The sequence below is a fragment of the Magnolia sinica genome, chromosome 19 (assembly GCF_029962835.1).
Source record: "Magnolia sinica isolate HGM2019 chromosome 19, MsV1, whole genome shotgun sequence".
Classification (NCBI taxonomy): domain Eukaryota; kingdom Viridiplantae; phylum Streptophyta; class Magnoliopsida; order Magnoliales; family Magnoliaceae; genus Magnolia; species Magnolia sinica.
This window is the reverse complement of record NC_080591.1, coordinates 20,247,124-20,264,965: the sequence shown is the minus strand read 5'-3', so window position 1 is coordinate 20,264,965 and position 17,842 is coordinate 20,247,124. Positions and strand designations below refer to the sequence as shown.

Sequence of the window (17,842 nt, the reverse complement as noted above, 5' to 3'; positions counted from 1 at the left end):
TGTAATATAGAAATCAAAAGGACTTTACACTTGGGAATACACTTTGGGTAACTTCTTTGAAAAAAAGGACTGAGAGGTGGCCTATCATGAGGAAAAAACTGCGAAAGGAAAAGAAAAACTAGGAAAGTAAAGGAGAACTGCCGAAGTGAAGCAGAACTGGACAAGCAGCTCCTATCTCCCCAATGAGGATTGCCTAATAGTTCCTAGCCCTAATCTATCAAGTAGATCCAGACCTCGAATATGAAGCAGGAGCTCAGAAGCCTGCCTAAAAATGGAGAGGGCCCGCTGATCACTCCCCATACGGGCCAGCCCGTCTGCCAAGGAATTCCCTTCTCTCAGAATACGAGAGAAGGAAAATTGGCCTGTGCTTTTAATCTTCTCTATCCAGGACACCCAATATCTCCAGTGCCAAGCCACCTTGGGCTTCCCATTCATTAAATCGACGACCATCTTGGAGTCAGAATCAACCAATACCTTGTTTAGGCCCCCATTCGTGCAGACGGTCGAACCATCAGAAATCGCTATAAGCTCTACAATATTGTTAGAGCCCAACCCATAGCCAATTGTGAAAGTGAATAAGAACTGCCCCCTCTCCCCTCTGCAAATACCGACACCTCTTGCCGGCCCATGATTGCCTTTCGATGACCCGTCGACATTTAGCTTCCTCCAACCTGCTAACAGAGGAATCCACTTAACTAGATTTGTTACCATTCTAGGAGGGGACGATGCCTCAATCCCTAAGGCCTAGAAAGTGAGATTAGTAACTATTGAATTTACCTTGGGCCTAGGAAGGCCTTGGGATAGAATTTTAAACCACCAGGCCACTAGCCGAATGGTCCTGAATGGCTGGACTTCTACGCCATCAAATCTGGCTTCATTCTTGCTCTTCTAGATTTCCCAAAGAATGATGTTTGGGGCCAGCCCACGCAAGGTCGCAATGCCGCCCCGAGGATATGAAGCGAGCCACCAAGAGCGTAAACTTTCTTCCGCTGTTGGATTTTCCATAACTACGATGCAGAATATGGTCCCAAAGTGCTACCAAACTGCCCTTGCTAGGTTTTTTTTTTTCAACAAGAAGAAAATATTGTTTTTATCTAACCACATAACATAGAACCATTTACTATTACTAATTGTAGTTCTTGAGAGATCAAAAACCATAACCAGAGATTAAAAACCATAACAGGACAAGATCAAAAACGTAACCAGAGAAGAAGATAACCCAGTCATTCCTCTCCACACACCATTTAACACAAGATAAAGATAACCAGCCATAACTAGTACTAGTAGTGCTACTACTTAGTTACTCCATTTGCCATCTGAGCAAAGATGCCACTCTAGTAATGATTAGTTTCTCCAGTTGCCATCTGAAGCACCCCCACCACTACCACGGTAACGAGATCCTCCATCTGACCCACCATATCCACGATCCCATCCACCACCTCCACTACCACTGCGATTATAACCACCTCCCCCTCCCCCTCCATAGCCATCATTGCTATGACGACCACTGTTACGGAATCCTCCGCCACCACCGCCACCGCTTCCCCTAGGCTGGACCTCGTTGATAGTGATGCTCCTCCCGTCAAGGTTCTGTCCATTCATCCCTTCAATGGCATCCCTCATGGACTGTTTGTTGCTGAAGGTGACGAATCCAAAGCCCCTCAATCTCCCCATCTCACGGTTGCTAATAATCTTGGATTCGATAACTTCTCCGAATGAGCTAAAAGCCCTTTCGAGAGAGCGGTCATCGGTAGCCCATGCGAGCCCTCCAACAAAGCAGTGGTATCCAACGTCAGCAGACGCCATCACCACCTATCCTTCCCTCTAACCCTGGTTAGTTTCTCATTTCTCTTCCTATTGCTTCCATGCTTTCATCGGTATCCAATTCAATGTACACCCCTTCCTCTCTCTGCATCTCCCCTTCCCTCATCTGACAATCCTAGCCACAAACTTTTCCTACTCACTGCATCAGCCTGATCATTTACCTCAATGCCGATAGACTGGTCATGGGTTATATGATTCATAAGCATTTTCAGCCAACGATTGACATTCAATATGTCAACTGATGGTTAGGATTTGACTCATTCGCAGTGCGCATTTTTAAGATCACCAGATGGACCGTCGTGATCATGTGTGGGATGCAGCTTGTATGTGGATTTACACAGAGTCTCATTCGCAGTGCACATTTTTAAGATCACTGAATGAGCTAAAAGCCCTTGCCAGGTTACTGAACAAGAAAAGATGGGGGAGAGATTCCTCCGCTGGATGCTGATCCCCAACCACCTCGTAACAAACACACTTCATCGCCAATCTGATCCCTCTGGACTAAACCCTGTAATCTGATGGGATCGCTCCTTGCAGAAGCCTCCAAATGAAGCAGGAGGTCTTGGGAGGCATTTTCGAAAACCAAACCCAGCCCAAAGCAGGAGATCTTGGGAGGCATTTTGGAATACCAAACCCAGCCCGCCCAGTTTCTCCTCTGCCCACCAGCTCTACAAGCATGCGACACCGATTTCACTAAGAACTCTCCTGACAGCTCAAGAGGCCAAAAGTATGAGTCGGGGCCCTCTGAGGTACAAAAACCCCCTTGGAAGATGAAATCAACTTCCTCTTGTTGGAGTAACAGCAACTCATTCACGTTTAACACAAACTTCACAAATAACACACATAAGCAATAAGGGTTGTTTTCTTTGGATTGTAGGATAGGAGAGTATATTCAATTTTTTGTTGTGCTTTTACTCTACGTAGAATACTGTTTTATAGACATGATGAGGCACCTAACACGTGAGAGATTTAAGCAGCAACTGACATGTGGCTTGACCACATCTAACTTAGTTGCAACAAACAATGAGTAAATAGAGGAATTTCAAACGTTCATGACCATTGAGTTTGAATTATTCTCAACACACCCCCTTAATTCAAACAACTTCAACTCCGAGCATTTCTCGTAACTTGACAAATTTCTGCCAGGAAAGAGCTTTAGTGAAAATGTCTGCAATTTGATCATCGGTGTTGCAGTATTTCAACTTGATTTCTTCTTTCGCCACGAGTTCTCTTATGAAGTGATGACGTACTTGTATGTGTTTAGTCCTTACATGAAATGCTGGATTTTTTGTCATTGCAATGGGAGATTTGTTGTCGCAGTAGATTACCGTAGCTTCTTCTTGTTTTGCCTTCAAATCGGATAAGATCCTTCTAACCCATACTGTTTGGCAAGCGGCACTTGTGATAGCAATGTATTCGGCTTCCGAACTTGATAACGCGGTAGTTTCTTACTTCTTAGTCGCCCATGATATCATTCTGGATCCAAGACTAAGCGAAAATTCCGAAGTGCTTTTTCTGTCATCTGCACAACCGGCCCAATCACTATCAGTATAATTCACAAGTTTAAAATCACTCACCTTGTGATACATGATTCCAAAGTTCAATATGCCACGAATATATCGTAGGACTCTTTTTGTTGCTCCCATATGTTGTTTACTTGGATTTTGCATGAATCTGGATAGAAGGCTCACTGCAAACGTTATATCTGGCCTTGTATAAGTGAGATAGATTAGTCCACCAATCAAGCTTCTGTAGTCTTTTCTATTAGTTTTATCTACCCCATCTTCTAACATAAGTTTATCATTTGTATTCATGAGAGTTTTTGCAGGATTACAATTAGTCGTATAAAATCTTTTTAATATATCACGAGCATACTTTTCTTGACATGAAAAAATACCATTAGAATCTTGAATAATTTGCATGCCTAAAAAATAATGTAAAAGGCCCAAGTCGGTTATTTCAAATTTAGACATCATATTTTCTCTAAATTGCTTCATCAAACTTATAGCATTGCCTGTATATATCATATCATCAACATACAAGCAAACTATAAGGATTTCCATACCTTGAGTTTTCACATAAAGAGTAGGTTCACTTTCGCTCCTCTTAAAATTAGTGTCAAGGAAGTACCTGTCGATCTTACTATACCATGCTCTTGGAGCTTGTTTGAGTCCATATAAAGCTTTCTCCATTTTGTAAACTTTATTTTCCATCCCAATGAGTTTAAATCCTGCAGGTTGTTCTACATATACATTTTCCTGTAACTCACCATTTAAGAAAGCTGATTTGACATCAAATTGATAAACATGCCAACTTTCTTGAGATGCCAAAGATAAAACAGTTCTAATGGTTTCTAATCAAGCAACAGGAGAAAAGGTTTCAAAAAAATCAACGCCAGGAATTTGAGCATAACCTTTTGCAACTAAACGTGCTTTATGCTTTTTCAAAGATCCATCAGGATTGAATTTGGATTTATAAATCCATTTCAGTCCAATGGCTTCTTTTCATGGGGGCAAATCAACTAATCTCCATGTTTTATTTTTTTTCAATAGCATCAATTTCTTCCTTCATTGCATCATAACACTCTTCTTTTCTCACTGCATCTTCAAAACATGTGGGTTCTGAAGAAAAGAAGGCAAAATCACATGATTGATAAATATCAGTAAGATTTCTTACCCTTCTTAGAGGCGATTCACTTGATTCAATATGTGGTGAAGGTGGTGGATGAAACTCATTTGGAGGTACACAAGATGTGGTTTCTTCATGATCAACAACCAAATGAGTATTTTCGGCACTATTTTTCTAATTCCAGGCACCATTTTCATTAAAGATAACATCTCGACTGATGTTCAAAATTTTATTTTTTGGATCATAGAGCCTATAGCCCTTTGTTTCGTCGCTATAACCAATAAAAATATATTTTTTGCTCTTATCATCTAATTTTTATCTTTTTTGCGAAGAAATATGAGCATAGGCTATAGATCCAAATACTTTAAGATGGCTCACATTTGGTTTTCTCCTAAACCAAGCTTCATATGGGGTTTTTCCTGTGACAGCTTTGGTAGGAAATCGGTTTAATAAATAAACCGAAGTTACGATGGCTTCAACCTAAAAGGTCTTTGGTAGATCATTTTCTTTCAGCATACACCTTGCGGTTTCAACAATTATTCGATTTTTTCGTTCCACGACCCCATTTTGTTGTGGGGTAAAGCTTGCCGTGAGTTCTCTATTTATACCTGCACTTTTGCACATCATAAAGAATTTTTTGGATGTAAATTCACCGCCCCGGTCAGTACGCAATTTTTTAATAGAATAGCCACTTTGTTTTTCAACAAAAGCCCGAAATTGTATGAAAAATGAAAGAGCGTCGGACTTTTTTTCAAGAAAATACACCCATGACATTCTAGTAAAGTCATCAACAAATAATAGAAAATATCTACATCCACCAAAAGAGGATGTACTCATAGGACCACAGATATCAGCATGTACAAGCATCAAAGGTTCAGTTGCCCTCTAAGATTTACCCACTTGAAAGGGAGTTCTATGATGTTTTCCATATACACATGCTTCACACAACGTTCCATCATCTGTCACCATGGGTAAACCAGCAACCATTGTATTTTTATGTAGTAAATTTAGGCCACCAAAGTTTAGATGCCCATATCGTTTATGCCATAGCCTAAAGGCATCACTAGATTCAACATTAAAAGCATTGATGGTGAGATCAGAACATTTAAGAGGGAACATTTTAGTATCAGTCATTTCAACTGAAACTATTAATTCCTTGCTTTTCTTATTAAATATCATGCATTTATTTTCATCAAAAATAGCATAAAGTCCTCTTTTCATCAATTGTCCCAAGCTGATTAAATTTCGAGCAATGCCAGGAACATATATAACATCATGAATAAGCTTCTTACTAGATTTGGTGTCTATGGAAATAGTTCCCTTACCTCGCACTTGAACTTGATTATCATCTCCCATCCGTACTTGAGACCTAATAGTCTCATCCATCTCAACAAATAATGATTTATCACCTGTCATATGGTTACTGCAACCACTATCTAAATACCAAACATTTTCAGTACATGCAGTAAAACATGAAAGAAACAGGCTTTCTTCATCAGCTTTTTCATCATCACATTTTTCTTCATGGAAATTTGCCCTATCTTTTGGCTTATACCAACAATCTTTTCCAGTATGCCCAATTTTTTTACAAATTAAGCAATGTGGCACATTGGAATCCTTATTTTTATACCAACAGTCTCTTTCAATATGCCCTTTCTTTTTGCACTTGTAACATTGAATAGGGGATTTACAATTACCTTGATTGGAGTTTAAGTTTCTAGAGTTGTTGTAGTGGCCTTTTCCTTTCCCTTTAAAGGATTGGTTTGACCGAGCTTCACCACCATGACCCTTTTTAAATGGGTGAATTGCAGTGAGTTTTGTCTGCAATGCCTGCTCAACAGAATTTTCTATGTCTTTTTGTAACCTCTCTTCATAAGCTTGAAGAGATCCCATTAATTGAGTTAAAGGCAAAGTGCTTAGATCTTTAGATTCTTCTATTGCAGGAACAATGGAATCAAATTTTGAATTAAGACTCCGAAGCACCTTTTCAACAATTTTTTGTTCAGATAGGTCTCCACCAAGAGACCTAGCTTGATTTACTATTGAGGTGACCTGAGTGAAAAATTTTTGAACCGATTCTGAATTTTTCATCAATAAGGTTTCAAATTCACGACGAAGAAATTGTAATCTTACAGTGATTACTTTACTTGACCCTTGGAATTCATTTCGAAGCAAGTCTCATGCTTCTTTAGATGTTTTAGCTCCCATTATTTTTGGGAAGATTGTGTCATCCAGAGCTTGCTGGATATATGACAGGGCCTTTGCATCTTTTTTCCTATTTTCTTTCATCTCCGCTTTTTGAGCTGCGGTCACCCTTCCTTCTTGATCATTATACTCTGTAAAACCAGTCTCTACCAATTCCCATAAATCGTGAGACATAAATATCGTTCTCATTTTAATAGCCCAAAATGGATAATTTTCACCTTTGAAAACGGGAACAAAATTTTGATTAACACTTACCGTGCTACTTGTGGTTGCCATTACCTTTTACCTTGCTCCAGATCGCTGTGGAACTTAGATCTGATACCAAATTTGTTGGAGTAACAGCAACTCAATCACGTTTAACACAAACTTTGCAAATAACACACGTAAGCAATAGGGGCTATTTTCTTTGGATTGTAGGATAGCAGAGTATATTCAATTTTTTGTTGTGCTTTTACACTATGTAGAATACTGTTTTATAGACATGATGAGGCACCTAACACGTGAGAGACTTAAGCAGCAACTGACATGTGGCTTGACCACATCTAACTTAGTTACAACAAACAGTGAGTAAATAGAGGAATTTCAAATGTTCATGACCGTTGAGTTTGAATTATTCTCAACACCTCTTAGGGGAGAAAGGAGAAGACCGCTGAAGGGGGGAAGGACCGAATGGGCCCAGAAAATCTGACTTTCAAGCTCTGTAGCCTATCTGGGATGGGCCTGGTAACACGCTAAGCTAGCGGCAGTACCCAATCCAAGCCACCCAAGCTACGTAAGTATGGATAACAGTTAGAGTGTGATCCTTGCATCATAATCATTCATTTACAAATAGCCAATTGAAGAGTCATCATTATTCATTTACAATCAACCAATTGAAGAATCATCACTGTCCCATTGGGCTAACTTTTGTGCTACATGGCCCATCGACGAAGTGGCCCACTAAATGAACCTTTTAGATCACAAAACATTGGGCCTCAGTTCTATCCAACTGAAGGAGAGGGACGTGAATTGCCTGCCAAGCCCTTCCAGGATCACCCCATGACACAAAGCTAGATGGGACCCACCATGATGCTTGTGAGAAATCCACCCCATTCATCCATTTTTCTGGATCATGTCGTGAGATGAGCTAAAAAATGATGTAGATCTAAAGCTAAGGTGGGCTGCACGACAGGAAATAGTAAGGATTGAATGTCCACTAATGAAACACTATTAGGGCCACAAAAGTTTTGAATCAGGCTAATGCTTTTGTGTTTTCAATCCATCCCTAGCTATAGGAGTGACCTTATGAATGGTATAGATGGCAAATAAACATCACCATGGATCCAAGAGAGGTTTCAACAGTAGACATTTCCCTACCCACTTTTTCCCATCCGCCCTGCTTGAGTTTTGGATCTGCCTCATATTTACATTTGTCCTTGTTGGGAACCTTTTGGATGACAAAACATTACCCCCAGTTCCACGGATTAGGTGCAGCCTTGGCCTGACCCAAGACAGTGCGGCCCTTAAGGTGGGGCTCACTTTGATGCATGTATTCTATATTAGATGCCATTCATCTATTTTGCCAAATCATTTTATGGGATGAGCCCAAGAATGAAGCAAGTCCCAATCTCCGGACCCTACTACAAGAAAGAGTTGTGATTGACTATTAAAAACTAATTATGAACCACCAAAGTTTTGGATCAAGGTGATATTTGTTTGTTTTTTCTTTTCCCTCTTCATTCAGATTTATTAACCTTATCAATAGGTTGGACGGCACATAAATGTACTGAAACTGAATGGTGGGCCCTATGAAGTTTTAAATGGTGGGGCGTTCCATTACCACTTTTTCCTATAGTATGGTCCGGATTTGGCTCTGCTTCATTTTTGAGCTTACGTCCTAAAATAATCTCTTAAAATGGATGGACACTGTGGATAGAATACATACGTCAACGTGTGCCCCATAGTAAGGTCCGCACCGTCTTGGGTGAGCCTCACCTAATCGGCTTCCCAGTTCCACCGATTAAAAGGGGGAGGGAGGGACGGAGGGAGACGTGGGGACTGAGATTTAGATATTTGAAAATCTGGGTCATTGGCTTCAGTTTTCCACATGGTACAGCCGCCTGGAACTTTCCTTGTAAACCCCCTCATTTTCTCCTCCTTGGCTCCTCTTCCCTAATTATATCATATCACCCATACCTGAGAGAGAGAGACTACTACCACAACTACAACAGAGAGAGAGAGAGAGAGAGAGAGAGAGAGAGAGAGAGAGTACATGCAACCACAACAACAACAACAACAGAGAGAGAGTAACAACCAGAACCAAAAAAAGAAAAAGGGTGAGGGAGAGGGAGGGAGAGAACTACAACAATAACCATCACCACCACCACCACCACCCCATCAACAACAACAACAACAACAAAAGGAGGTATGAGCAATCTCCCACCAGGTTATAGATTTTACCCAACAGAAGAAGAGCTGGTGGGATTCTACCTGCGTAACAAACTAGAGAACAGGAGAGACGACTTAGACCATGTTATTGCGGTTGTCAACATCTTCTCTCTCGACCCTTGGCAGCTCCCAAGTTAGTTTCTCCTCCTGCTGACTTCTTCTTCTTCTTCTTCTTCTTCTTCTCTCTCTCTCTCTCTCTCTCTCTCTCTCTCTCTCTCTCTCTCTCTCTCTCTCTCTCTCTATATATATATATATATATATATATATATATATATCCCATTTGGATTTTTGAGATATGGTAAATGGCACACATGGGCCACACAATGAAAATCCATGTGGGCCAAAATCAGGCCGATCGATCTGCCCACTTTTGCATTTGTGTGTGTGTGTGTGTGTATATATATATATTAATCAAAAGTAGCAGCCCCAATCAGAGGGCTAACCCTATATATTGACCGACAGAAAGATTACAACCTAAGCTATTCCGGCGGGGCGGAAAAAGAACCGGCCCGCCTATCATTTCCTATACAACATAGAACTTTTAGCACTTTTGCATTTGTACATTTATTATTATTTTTTTTGAATCAGTTCATGGGCCATCCATTGATTTCATTGGTGTGCCCTTATTTTAGCCCATTGGTGGCCTTTATGGTTGGCCCATCTTTCCCAAGTCCTACACGAGGGTGTGACATGGTAGGGCGGACAGAGCTTTGTGCAAAAGTTTGCATATTGTTCATGCATGGAATCTTTTTGGAGGTTAAGCTCAAGATGGTATTAGGCATTTCAATTTCATGGTCTGTCTGGTCCCTCCTTATCCTGCGCACTCTACTCCCATTTTAGACTTCTCCCCTTCCAGTGGCTGCTCGGATCGTTGTTTTGTTGCCTGTCCTTCTCGCTCTGGCTTTCTGTTTGGTCATTGAAGCAACGTCCGATTGTGGAAATGGGTCCGGTTGCTTTTATTCGGAGGCTGCCCCAACAGAAATTCTAAGCAGAAAGCTGTTGATTAGTTCAAAGGATGTACTCTTCAAGGGTTTTAGGCCAATAAGTCCACGTGGAGGGAACACAATCAGCTGGGAAATGAGATTTGTTCCATCGGGTCCGGACCCGTTGCACCATAACCGCAGCCCTAAGAAGCCTCAAACTCCATGAAAGTTTTTGTTTTTGTTTTTCTTTATTTCTTTTTTGGGTTCTTTTTCTTCTCAGATCCTAACCGTTGATGCTCTCGGGCGAATCTACCTCGTGGGTGTACGTGTATTCACGTACACCTAATGTTTTTGGACCCGCAGAAGGAATGTTTCGGGTTTTGGGATTTTATTATTATTATTATTATTATTATTATTATTTTTTAAAAGAAGGTGGACTCATGCCACTCGCAATTCATTTACCCAGAAATTTGTGTACAAGGTGTTTCGGGAGGGGCCTACAAAAAAACCTTCGGCCACTCCTATCATATCGCTCCTATAGAGGTGACAGGACCAAAGGGAAAGGGAGACGCACATGGGTCTCAAAACAACAGACAGGGAACTATCCACAAAAAAACCACAACTACCCTCTTTACACGTGGATCACACCCCGAGCAAAACTGAGAGATTAATCGGATCTTAAGCTTCCCAAGCTGATTTTGTCCAGGAAATGTCTGCCCCTCACCTCCATAGGAAGATCCTTTGACTGGGATATGAGGGAGAAAGACTGATGAAAACTACCCTAGCGGGCCAAACCATTGGCTGGGCTGTTACCTTCTCTAGGGATTAGGTTGAAAGAGATTGAATCCATGGCATACATTTTTCAGATTCTCGAGGCCCACAGTTTCCAGTGCCAAGAAGACTTCGACTTCTTCTGAAGAAAATCAATGATAACTGAGAATCCGATTCCACTTCAATCTTTTCGAGCCCCTTCTCCTGACACAGAGCCAGCCTGTCATGGATCGCTCGAAGTTCTGCCGCATTGTTGGTACCCACCCCATACCCCGCCGAGAAGGCAAAAAGAAATAAACTTCTGTCATTTCTACATACCCCTCCACCCCCGACAGGCCTAGGTTCCCTCTCGCAGACCCATCCACGTTTAGTTTAAACCAGCCCAAAGCCGGCTTCTTCCAAACGATGATATCATACCCGTGAGACACAACCCTTGAGGGACCCAGACCGTCCCAAGACTGTAGGCAAGGAGGGGCGCTCAACGGAGGGCTGACGACGTCCCAAGACTGTAGGCAAGGAGGGGCGCTCAACGGAGGGCTGACGACATGTTTTTGGAGGAGACCATTGATGCGATCAAAGATTTTCCCGGACTTCATGGGGGTACCGTCGAATCTTGCCAAGTTTCTGGCTAACCAAATCTCCCACACAATGAACATGGGGAGGATGGTGAGCATCTGGGGAGAGGCTATGCCAGGGGCTGCTGCACTACTCCATTGGGCCAATCTCTGCTCAAAAGACTGCTGGCGAATACAGGGGATGCCGAACCTAGCGCTGAAAACCTGCCAAATAGAGGAGGCCTGCTCCCCCTCGAGGAAGAGATGAGGGATGGACTAGTAGGTAGGTCTGGTCAGGGCTGTTTCCTCACAGCAGTTATAGGAAGAAGCCTGTGAAACTCTCCTGTCTTGCACTCTAACATCAACGGGGATAGGTCCTTGTATCAATTTCCACGTGAAGAGGGAAATCTTGGGCTGTAGATTCTTTGACCAAACGCTGCTTGCTCATCACTTGGGCGGCAGTCTATGACGGCTTTGATGCCACGCTGATCCGATAGATAAAATCCCTGAAGGGTCCAATGGCCAGAAGGGAGAAGGATTGCTGTCATTCGTGGCGAAACCTCTCATAAAGATGCAATCCGAGACCTCGGAAGGAAGCATAGTCAGCACTACCAAGGGCAGGCAGGGGTCCTGAGGGCCAATGAAATCTTTTACCTTCAAGGATCTCAGGTTATCTGGGATAGAGCAAATCGCTTGCTGACGCAGAGGGCCCATACCTGTCCAGTTACATTCCCACAAATTGATATCTCCATTCTCCACATCCCATTGGACAATATCAGACAACGTTGGCAGGATCGCCCTGATTTTTTTCCACAGAGGAGACGCATTATCAGATTGGATGCTGCCATCATCCCCCGCAATATCCGCTTCATGCTTTGCCCTCATGAGCGAGACCCAAGGCCCCGTAGAGTCCCCGAATTTCACCGCCCAGGCCAGTTTCATATGCAAGGAAGTGCACACCTCTTTCAGACTGCGAATACCCAATCCACCATCCATTGTTGGGGATGTGATCCTCCTCCATGATATCCAATGGAGCTTTTCTCTCCCTGCCGACGCACCCCAAAAGAAACGAGCAAATACCTGTTCCAGCTTTGAAATGACGAGGGCCGGGACATGCACTGCGGCCAGGATGTGAATGGGCATGCTCCCGAGAACATGACAAATGAGGGTCGCCCTACCTGCCTGCAAGATAAATCTGGCGTTCCAACCATTGATTCTGCGCTCCACTTTATCGATAATAAACTGGAAGTCCACCTTCTTTACTCTCCCACTGACAAGCGGGACCCCGAGATACTGAAAAGGGGTTTTGGGAATATGGATGTACGTAAATATAGTATATATATTTTCTGGTCTTGGTTCTTGAGCGAAAAAAAAAAAAACATCAATTTCATGGTCTGTCCTTTTCCCTTTCTACAAGGATTCGGTTAGGAGATCGAACCTATACATGAGAAAATTGGTTTGAAGAAATAATTCACTTTTTGGTTTCAATCCCTTCAGTCACCAGCGCTATGACGACCTTTGAAAGATGCCCCTTCATTCCTAAGGTGTTAAATGTGAACAAACATTTCATGGTTTCTCTCTTCCTGATTTCAGGCTAGACTACTATATATGTGGCCAAGAGCTTTGAACTGTTTTCGCTGCGGGAAAATTCATTTCACTATCAGAATATTTAGGAAGAATGCAATTTTTTCTTTTTCCATTTTTATTTTACTTCTAAGCATGCTTACTTGAACCAAAGATCATAAAATTTCATGATATTAGAATTCCATTAAATTTTGATATTATGAAATTTCTTGATATTTGGTGTAACCAAATGCATCCTTAAGAATTAAATCTAAAAATTGTATCTAATCATGAGAAGAATGCTTGACATAAATAACTCAATTTGTTAATGATAAAATAAATAAATAAATAAATAATAAAAAGTGGGAGCACACCACCCGTATTTCTGTTGACGGTTAAAAAAAATTTACAATTTTTGGGTGGGCACCACAAAAAGTGTCCTTATCATATGCCCCAACAGAGCAAGTTCTTTATATATATATATATATAAAACCTGGTGGCAGAAAGCCCTCACAAAATAACTACAGCAACACAAAATAAAAGGGCCAGGCCATTGCATTATCAGCAGCAAGGTCCCTCTCAGTCGTAGAGATTCTTAACAAGAAAGCTCCGGAGATGTGAGCAAATTAGTATTGGTGGCCGGCTAGGGTTGAATCCCTAAGGCATCGTTTGGAAATTAAAATTTTCCACACAGCCAATGGAAGCAAATTTTGCAACGGACGGCCTGGCCAAATGGGGGAGTGAGTCCCATACCCAGCGGATGTTTACATAAGTGAGAGATTTGCCGCCCATCATTAGGTGGCATTTGTTTCTTGATAAGGTGGGATTGGGTAGCCTTCGCTTGTGGTGAGAGTAGTATTTAGGGTTCATGATAGGCGAGGCTGTTCGCTCTTTTTTATTATTTTGGGACAGCCTCACTGGAATTGAGGTGTACAGTTTGTGCTACCCAAAAAAAAAAAAGTATGGATGAGGAGGAAGGGAGAAAAAAAAAAAAAAAAAAGGGTCCCTCTTAGTAGTACTTAGAAACCAAACTTGTGAGCGGACTTGCAACTATCCTCTTCCCAGCCACCACAACCTGTTATCTTCCAATATGCAAATAAAACCATCCCCCAATCATGACAACGATACAAAACAGCATAGCTTCCCGCTTCACAGCAGAGCACGAAGCGGGACTATGAGTTGCCCCGCTGCCAAGACAAGAAAGATTAGCCTACATCACAGCTAGCCTCAACAAATCACCCCGAAGCCCTTTATCCACAGCCATTTGGATGGGACCATGGTCCATGATATCCTTTTGCTGCCACTTTTATGTTCACTCCCCTCTTGGTAAAACTTCACCATCTGAGTCTACGATGCCCCCTTTGGTTGGGTTCTTGGCCCGCTGACCAGGTTCCGATCCAAATTCTTTCACCTTCATCCAAAGACCAACAATCAATCCCAGAAACTTAATTAGCTGATCAGCCATCCAACCAACAATCTTCAATGCATCCTTTTGGAGAATCTGGAAATGGAGCGTTGAACAGCTGCGGCAGCAAGTCATACCGTCCCAGGAGCAATCTTCATTGGCTGCGTGCACCTGAAGAGACTGGTCGGAGGGGGCCTGAGAATTGGCTGCACCAAAGATCCAGAGCAATGCCTGGGCAGACAGGGGTCATTGGATCCCCTAAGTCAACATGATCGCGTCTGAATGATACTCCTCCAATCATGAATTGTTAAATAGTGGTGACTGATCATTTTTTGCTCCCATGTATCGATCTAGACTGTCCAAATCATGGACCCAAATGCCCATGGTGCATGGCCAAATTTTTTTTTTTCTGATATACAAGGATATTATCGAATAAATGAGTGTCAAAAGGGAAATGATCACGCTCCAAATTCAAAGGGAGAAAGCGGATGGTTGAGGGTATCCAATAATTTCTCAGCTATGATTTATCCACAACAGAGTCCCACAAATTGGGAGGTCTTGATTGACGTGCTTGCATGCCACGAATTTGTTAGATATGTCACCACCATTGATTATGGTGTGGTGAAAGCACACTACTATTAATACACGAGAAGGGTTCTCGCTGTCTCTCCTTGGATCTAGTGTGCTGAAGTTGTCCCAGCTCACAAACCACACCCACAATGTAATCATTGCCGTAGAAGAAACAATCCCGTGAAATTAAGCTCCACTTTCTCATTTTCATTGCAGGCATTTCAGGTGAGCTGTGCGTCGGAGACAATGAACAACGGTTTTTCTTCAGCCCAATGCAAGAGAAAGAAGCCCACGGAGGGAGGCCGAACCGAATCACACCGTCTGGCTACTGGAAAGCAACAGGCTCTCCCGGCTCCGTCTTCTCCTCCAACAACCAAGTCATTGGCCTGAAGAAAACCATGGTTTTCTATGAAGGAAGAGCCCCCACAGGGAAGAAAACCAAATGGAAGTTGAATGAGTATAGAGCCCTTGAAGAAGCATCATCTTCAAATGCAGTTCCAAGGGTATGGTGCAACAACTGATAGTTTCCTAGAACGATGATCTTTTCATCTTAAACCGTTTGATAAAACTGTTTGGGTAGTCAGAACACCTTTCATTTGATCTGGGGTGGGCCATACCCAAGAGCTGTGCTAATCGTATATCCTAACCTTCCGTTTGGTGGTTGCGTTCAAATGATTAGCTGATGTCCAGCGATCAGAGTGTTAGGATCACGGTCGGTGAGTTTTCTGGGATGTGGTTGACGAGGGAAGGACATGATGAGGCCGATCACCCTTTTCCTTGATCGATAATTACTTTGAATTCACAGGGCTCTCTTGAATCCACAAGAGCTTTCTCGAATCCATGAGAAGAAAGAAGAAATTTTATAAGGAATTGATTTATTAAATGAATGATTCTCATAAAAACATGTTTAATCCCTTTAAATAACCCTAAATAAATCCTTAAAATGTAATTAAAGAGTTCTAGAAGGTTTTGGAATAACCTGCCTTTTTGAACATCCGTTCATCCTGTTTGGAAGCTTTTTTTTTTCCCCCCCGATCAATGGTGGGAGCACACCATCCTGGACGGAAGCATCATTTTTTTATTTTTTATTTTTATTTTTATTTTTTTTTATTTATTGTCTTCTGATCAATGGTGTAGCACACCATCCTGGTTGGAAGCATCTTACAATGGACTAAATGGCATACAAAAAGCACTGTGGAACCACATACAATCTGAAAGGTTTTTAATGGGGGTGTCCAATTCTCAGCTGTTCACGGTGGACGTGTTGGATGTTTTTAAAATATCATGATCGGTTCACACGTTGATTTATATGTTAAGCTTATGGAAGAAATATTTGTATTGGATCCAGCCTCTCCAAAAAATAATAAATAAATAAATAAAATCTGAAAGTAGGAAACAAATGGTCTTTAGTATACAACTGGTTGTAGGTGATAAATCTTCTTCCACAATTGTGTTGATTTACTCTTAATGACAGCTGTTTGTTCTTCTTTTTTTTCTTTATCAGCTACGACATGAATATAGCTTATGCCGAGTATACACCAAATCGGGAAGCCCACGATCATTTGATCGACGACCAACAGTCAATACGACAAGTGGGACAACATCGGATATTGATTTACGCATTAGAGAGGGTGCTAGTAATAGCAATTTAGGTGTAATTTCTCATGAAAATCCTTCGAAGGTGGAGAGCCCCGATAATTCGTCATCAGGTAACCATGCTTCTCATTCTCCCGCTGAAGATTGTGTCAATGACGACTGGAAGAAGATTGGCAATCTTGACATTCTTTGGGATTCGATGGATTGGGACTAAGGAAATCTACTTCGATTTCTTATTCTTATGGCCATACATCGTTCACATGGGGCATGTGTGTGTCAATCCCGGGTGTCCAATGTGTAGGGCCTATTGTGAATGGAACATAGCCTGAAAATGAAGGTAATTGGAGAATCATAACCACCAATTGGTAGATATCAAATGGACGGTTATGAATAAAATATTCAATGTCCAAATTCAACAAGTGAAACTAGCTAGATGGTTGAGATTGTTCCGTTCTTTGGACTTTTATGCTATTCTCCCTCCTCAGTGGGGCTTAAAGATTGATTCGTTATTGTTATGCATTTTGTAATTGAATTGCAGAAAAAATAAAAAGTAAAAGAAAAGATAAATAAAGGGTATAATTCCCTTAGTATTGCCATTTTTATTTTTATTTTTCTCATTTGAATTTGTAATTTCAGCCAATAAATTTGAAATTTCCGTCTCTTTTGTCTCTTCAAGAAAAGGATTTTTACCTCGGTTGCATGTTAGATAATGACATGAACTATTTGTATTCTGGATTCTATGCCACATAGGCATCCTTAGAAACATTTGTTGAAAGGATGATTCTGTATGAAGATGAATTTGACAAATGGGAAGTAAAGTTTGAATCGGTACTAATCAAATCAAGCCTCAATGGTTAAAACCATCAATATTAATATGATTTTGGGTCATTGTGCGGCTGATCCTTTATCAATTTTATCGGATGACTTAAATCTGTATTACTTGTACTTTCGGGCCATTGTGTGGCCGTCCACTTTTGTGAACTTTGCCAGATGATTTCGGATCATTGTATGGACATTCATTGTGAATTTACTGGATTGCTTTGGGTCATTGTGTGAATGTTTATTTTTAGAAACTTTGCTGAATGATACTGATATTCGGGTCATTGTGTGGTCATTCACTTGCACCGTGGGCTTAACTTACACCGCCAATTGAATGTGCATTCCTAAGTTGATGTGCATTCATGCATTAATTAAGATTCGCATTATTATTATTGAGGTGAATATGTTATTATTGTTTTGTATTTATAACTATACTAGACTATGGTGATGGGTATGTAATCTTAAGGGGGAGTTTTCATTGAGTTGGACACTCACCCTTTCGGTGTGCTAAAACACCAACTAGATGGTGCAAGCTAGAAGTTCCAGGTACTCTGAGC

At 41.5% G+C, this 17,842-nt stretch overlaps 2 protein-coding genes across 2 annotated transcripts; one reads left to right on the top strand and one right to left on the bottom strand.

The window, feature by feature from the left end:
• Positions 1 to 1,127: 1,127 nt before the first annotated feature.
• Positions 1,128 to 2,153, bottom strand: LOC131234702 (glycine-rich RNA-binding protein GRP1A-like). The gene has a single exon (XM_058231636.1). It carries the CDS (start codon positions 1,804 to 1,806, stop codon positions 1,345 to 1,347), a length of 462 nt encoding a protein of 153 aa, XP_058087619.1. The 5' UTR covers positions 1,807 to 2,153; the 3' UTR covers positions 1,128 to 1,344.
• A 6,774-nt stretch (positions 2,154 to 8,927) lies between these two features.
• On the top strand, positions 8,928 to 17,086 carry LOC131234857 (NAC domain-containing protein 90-like). Its single transcript, XM_058231840.1, has 3 exons — positions 8,928 to 9,217; positions 15,087 to 15,373; positions 16,375 to 17,086. The coding sequence occupies exons 1-3, from the start codon at positions 9,064 to 9,066 to the stop codon at positions 16,678 to 16,680; spliced, it is 747 nt and encodes a 248-aa protein (XP_058087823.1). The 5' UTR covers positions 8,928 to 9,063; the 3' UTR covers positions 16,681 to 17,086.
• Positions 17,087 to 17,842: the final 756 nt, after the last annotated feature.

Bases quoted from the DNA above. Each gene is read 5' to 3' on its own strand.
- LOC131234857 (XM_058231840.1), top strand. From the start codon at position 9,064: ATGAGCAATCTCCCACCAGGTTATAGATTTTACCCAACAGAAGAAGAG. The intron at 9,218-15,086 runs GTTAGTTTCTCC...TTTTCATTGCAG, and splicing joins CGACCCTTGGCAGCTCCCAA to GCATTTCAGGTGAGCTGTGC. The intron at 15,374-16,374 runs GTATGGTGCAAC...TTTCTTTATCAG, and splicing joins CTTCAAATGCAGTTCCAAGG to CTACGACATGAATATAGCTT.
- LOC131234702 (XM_058231636.1), bottom strand. From the start codon at position 1,806: ATGGCGTCTGCTGACGTTGGATACCACTGCTTTGTTGGAGGGCTCGCA.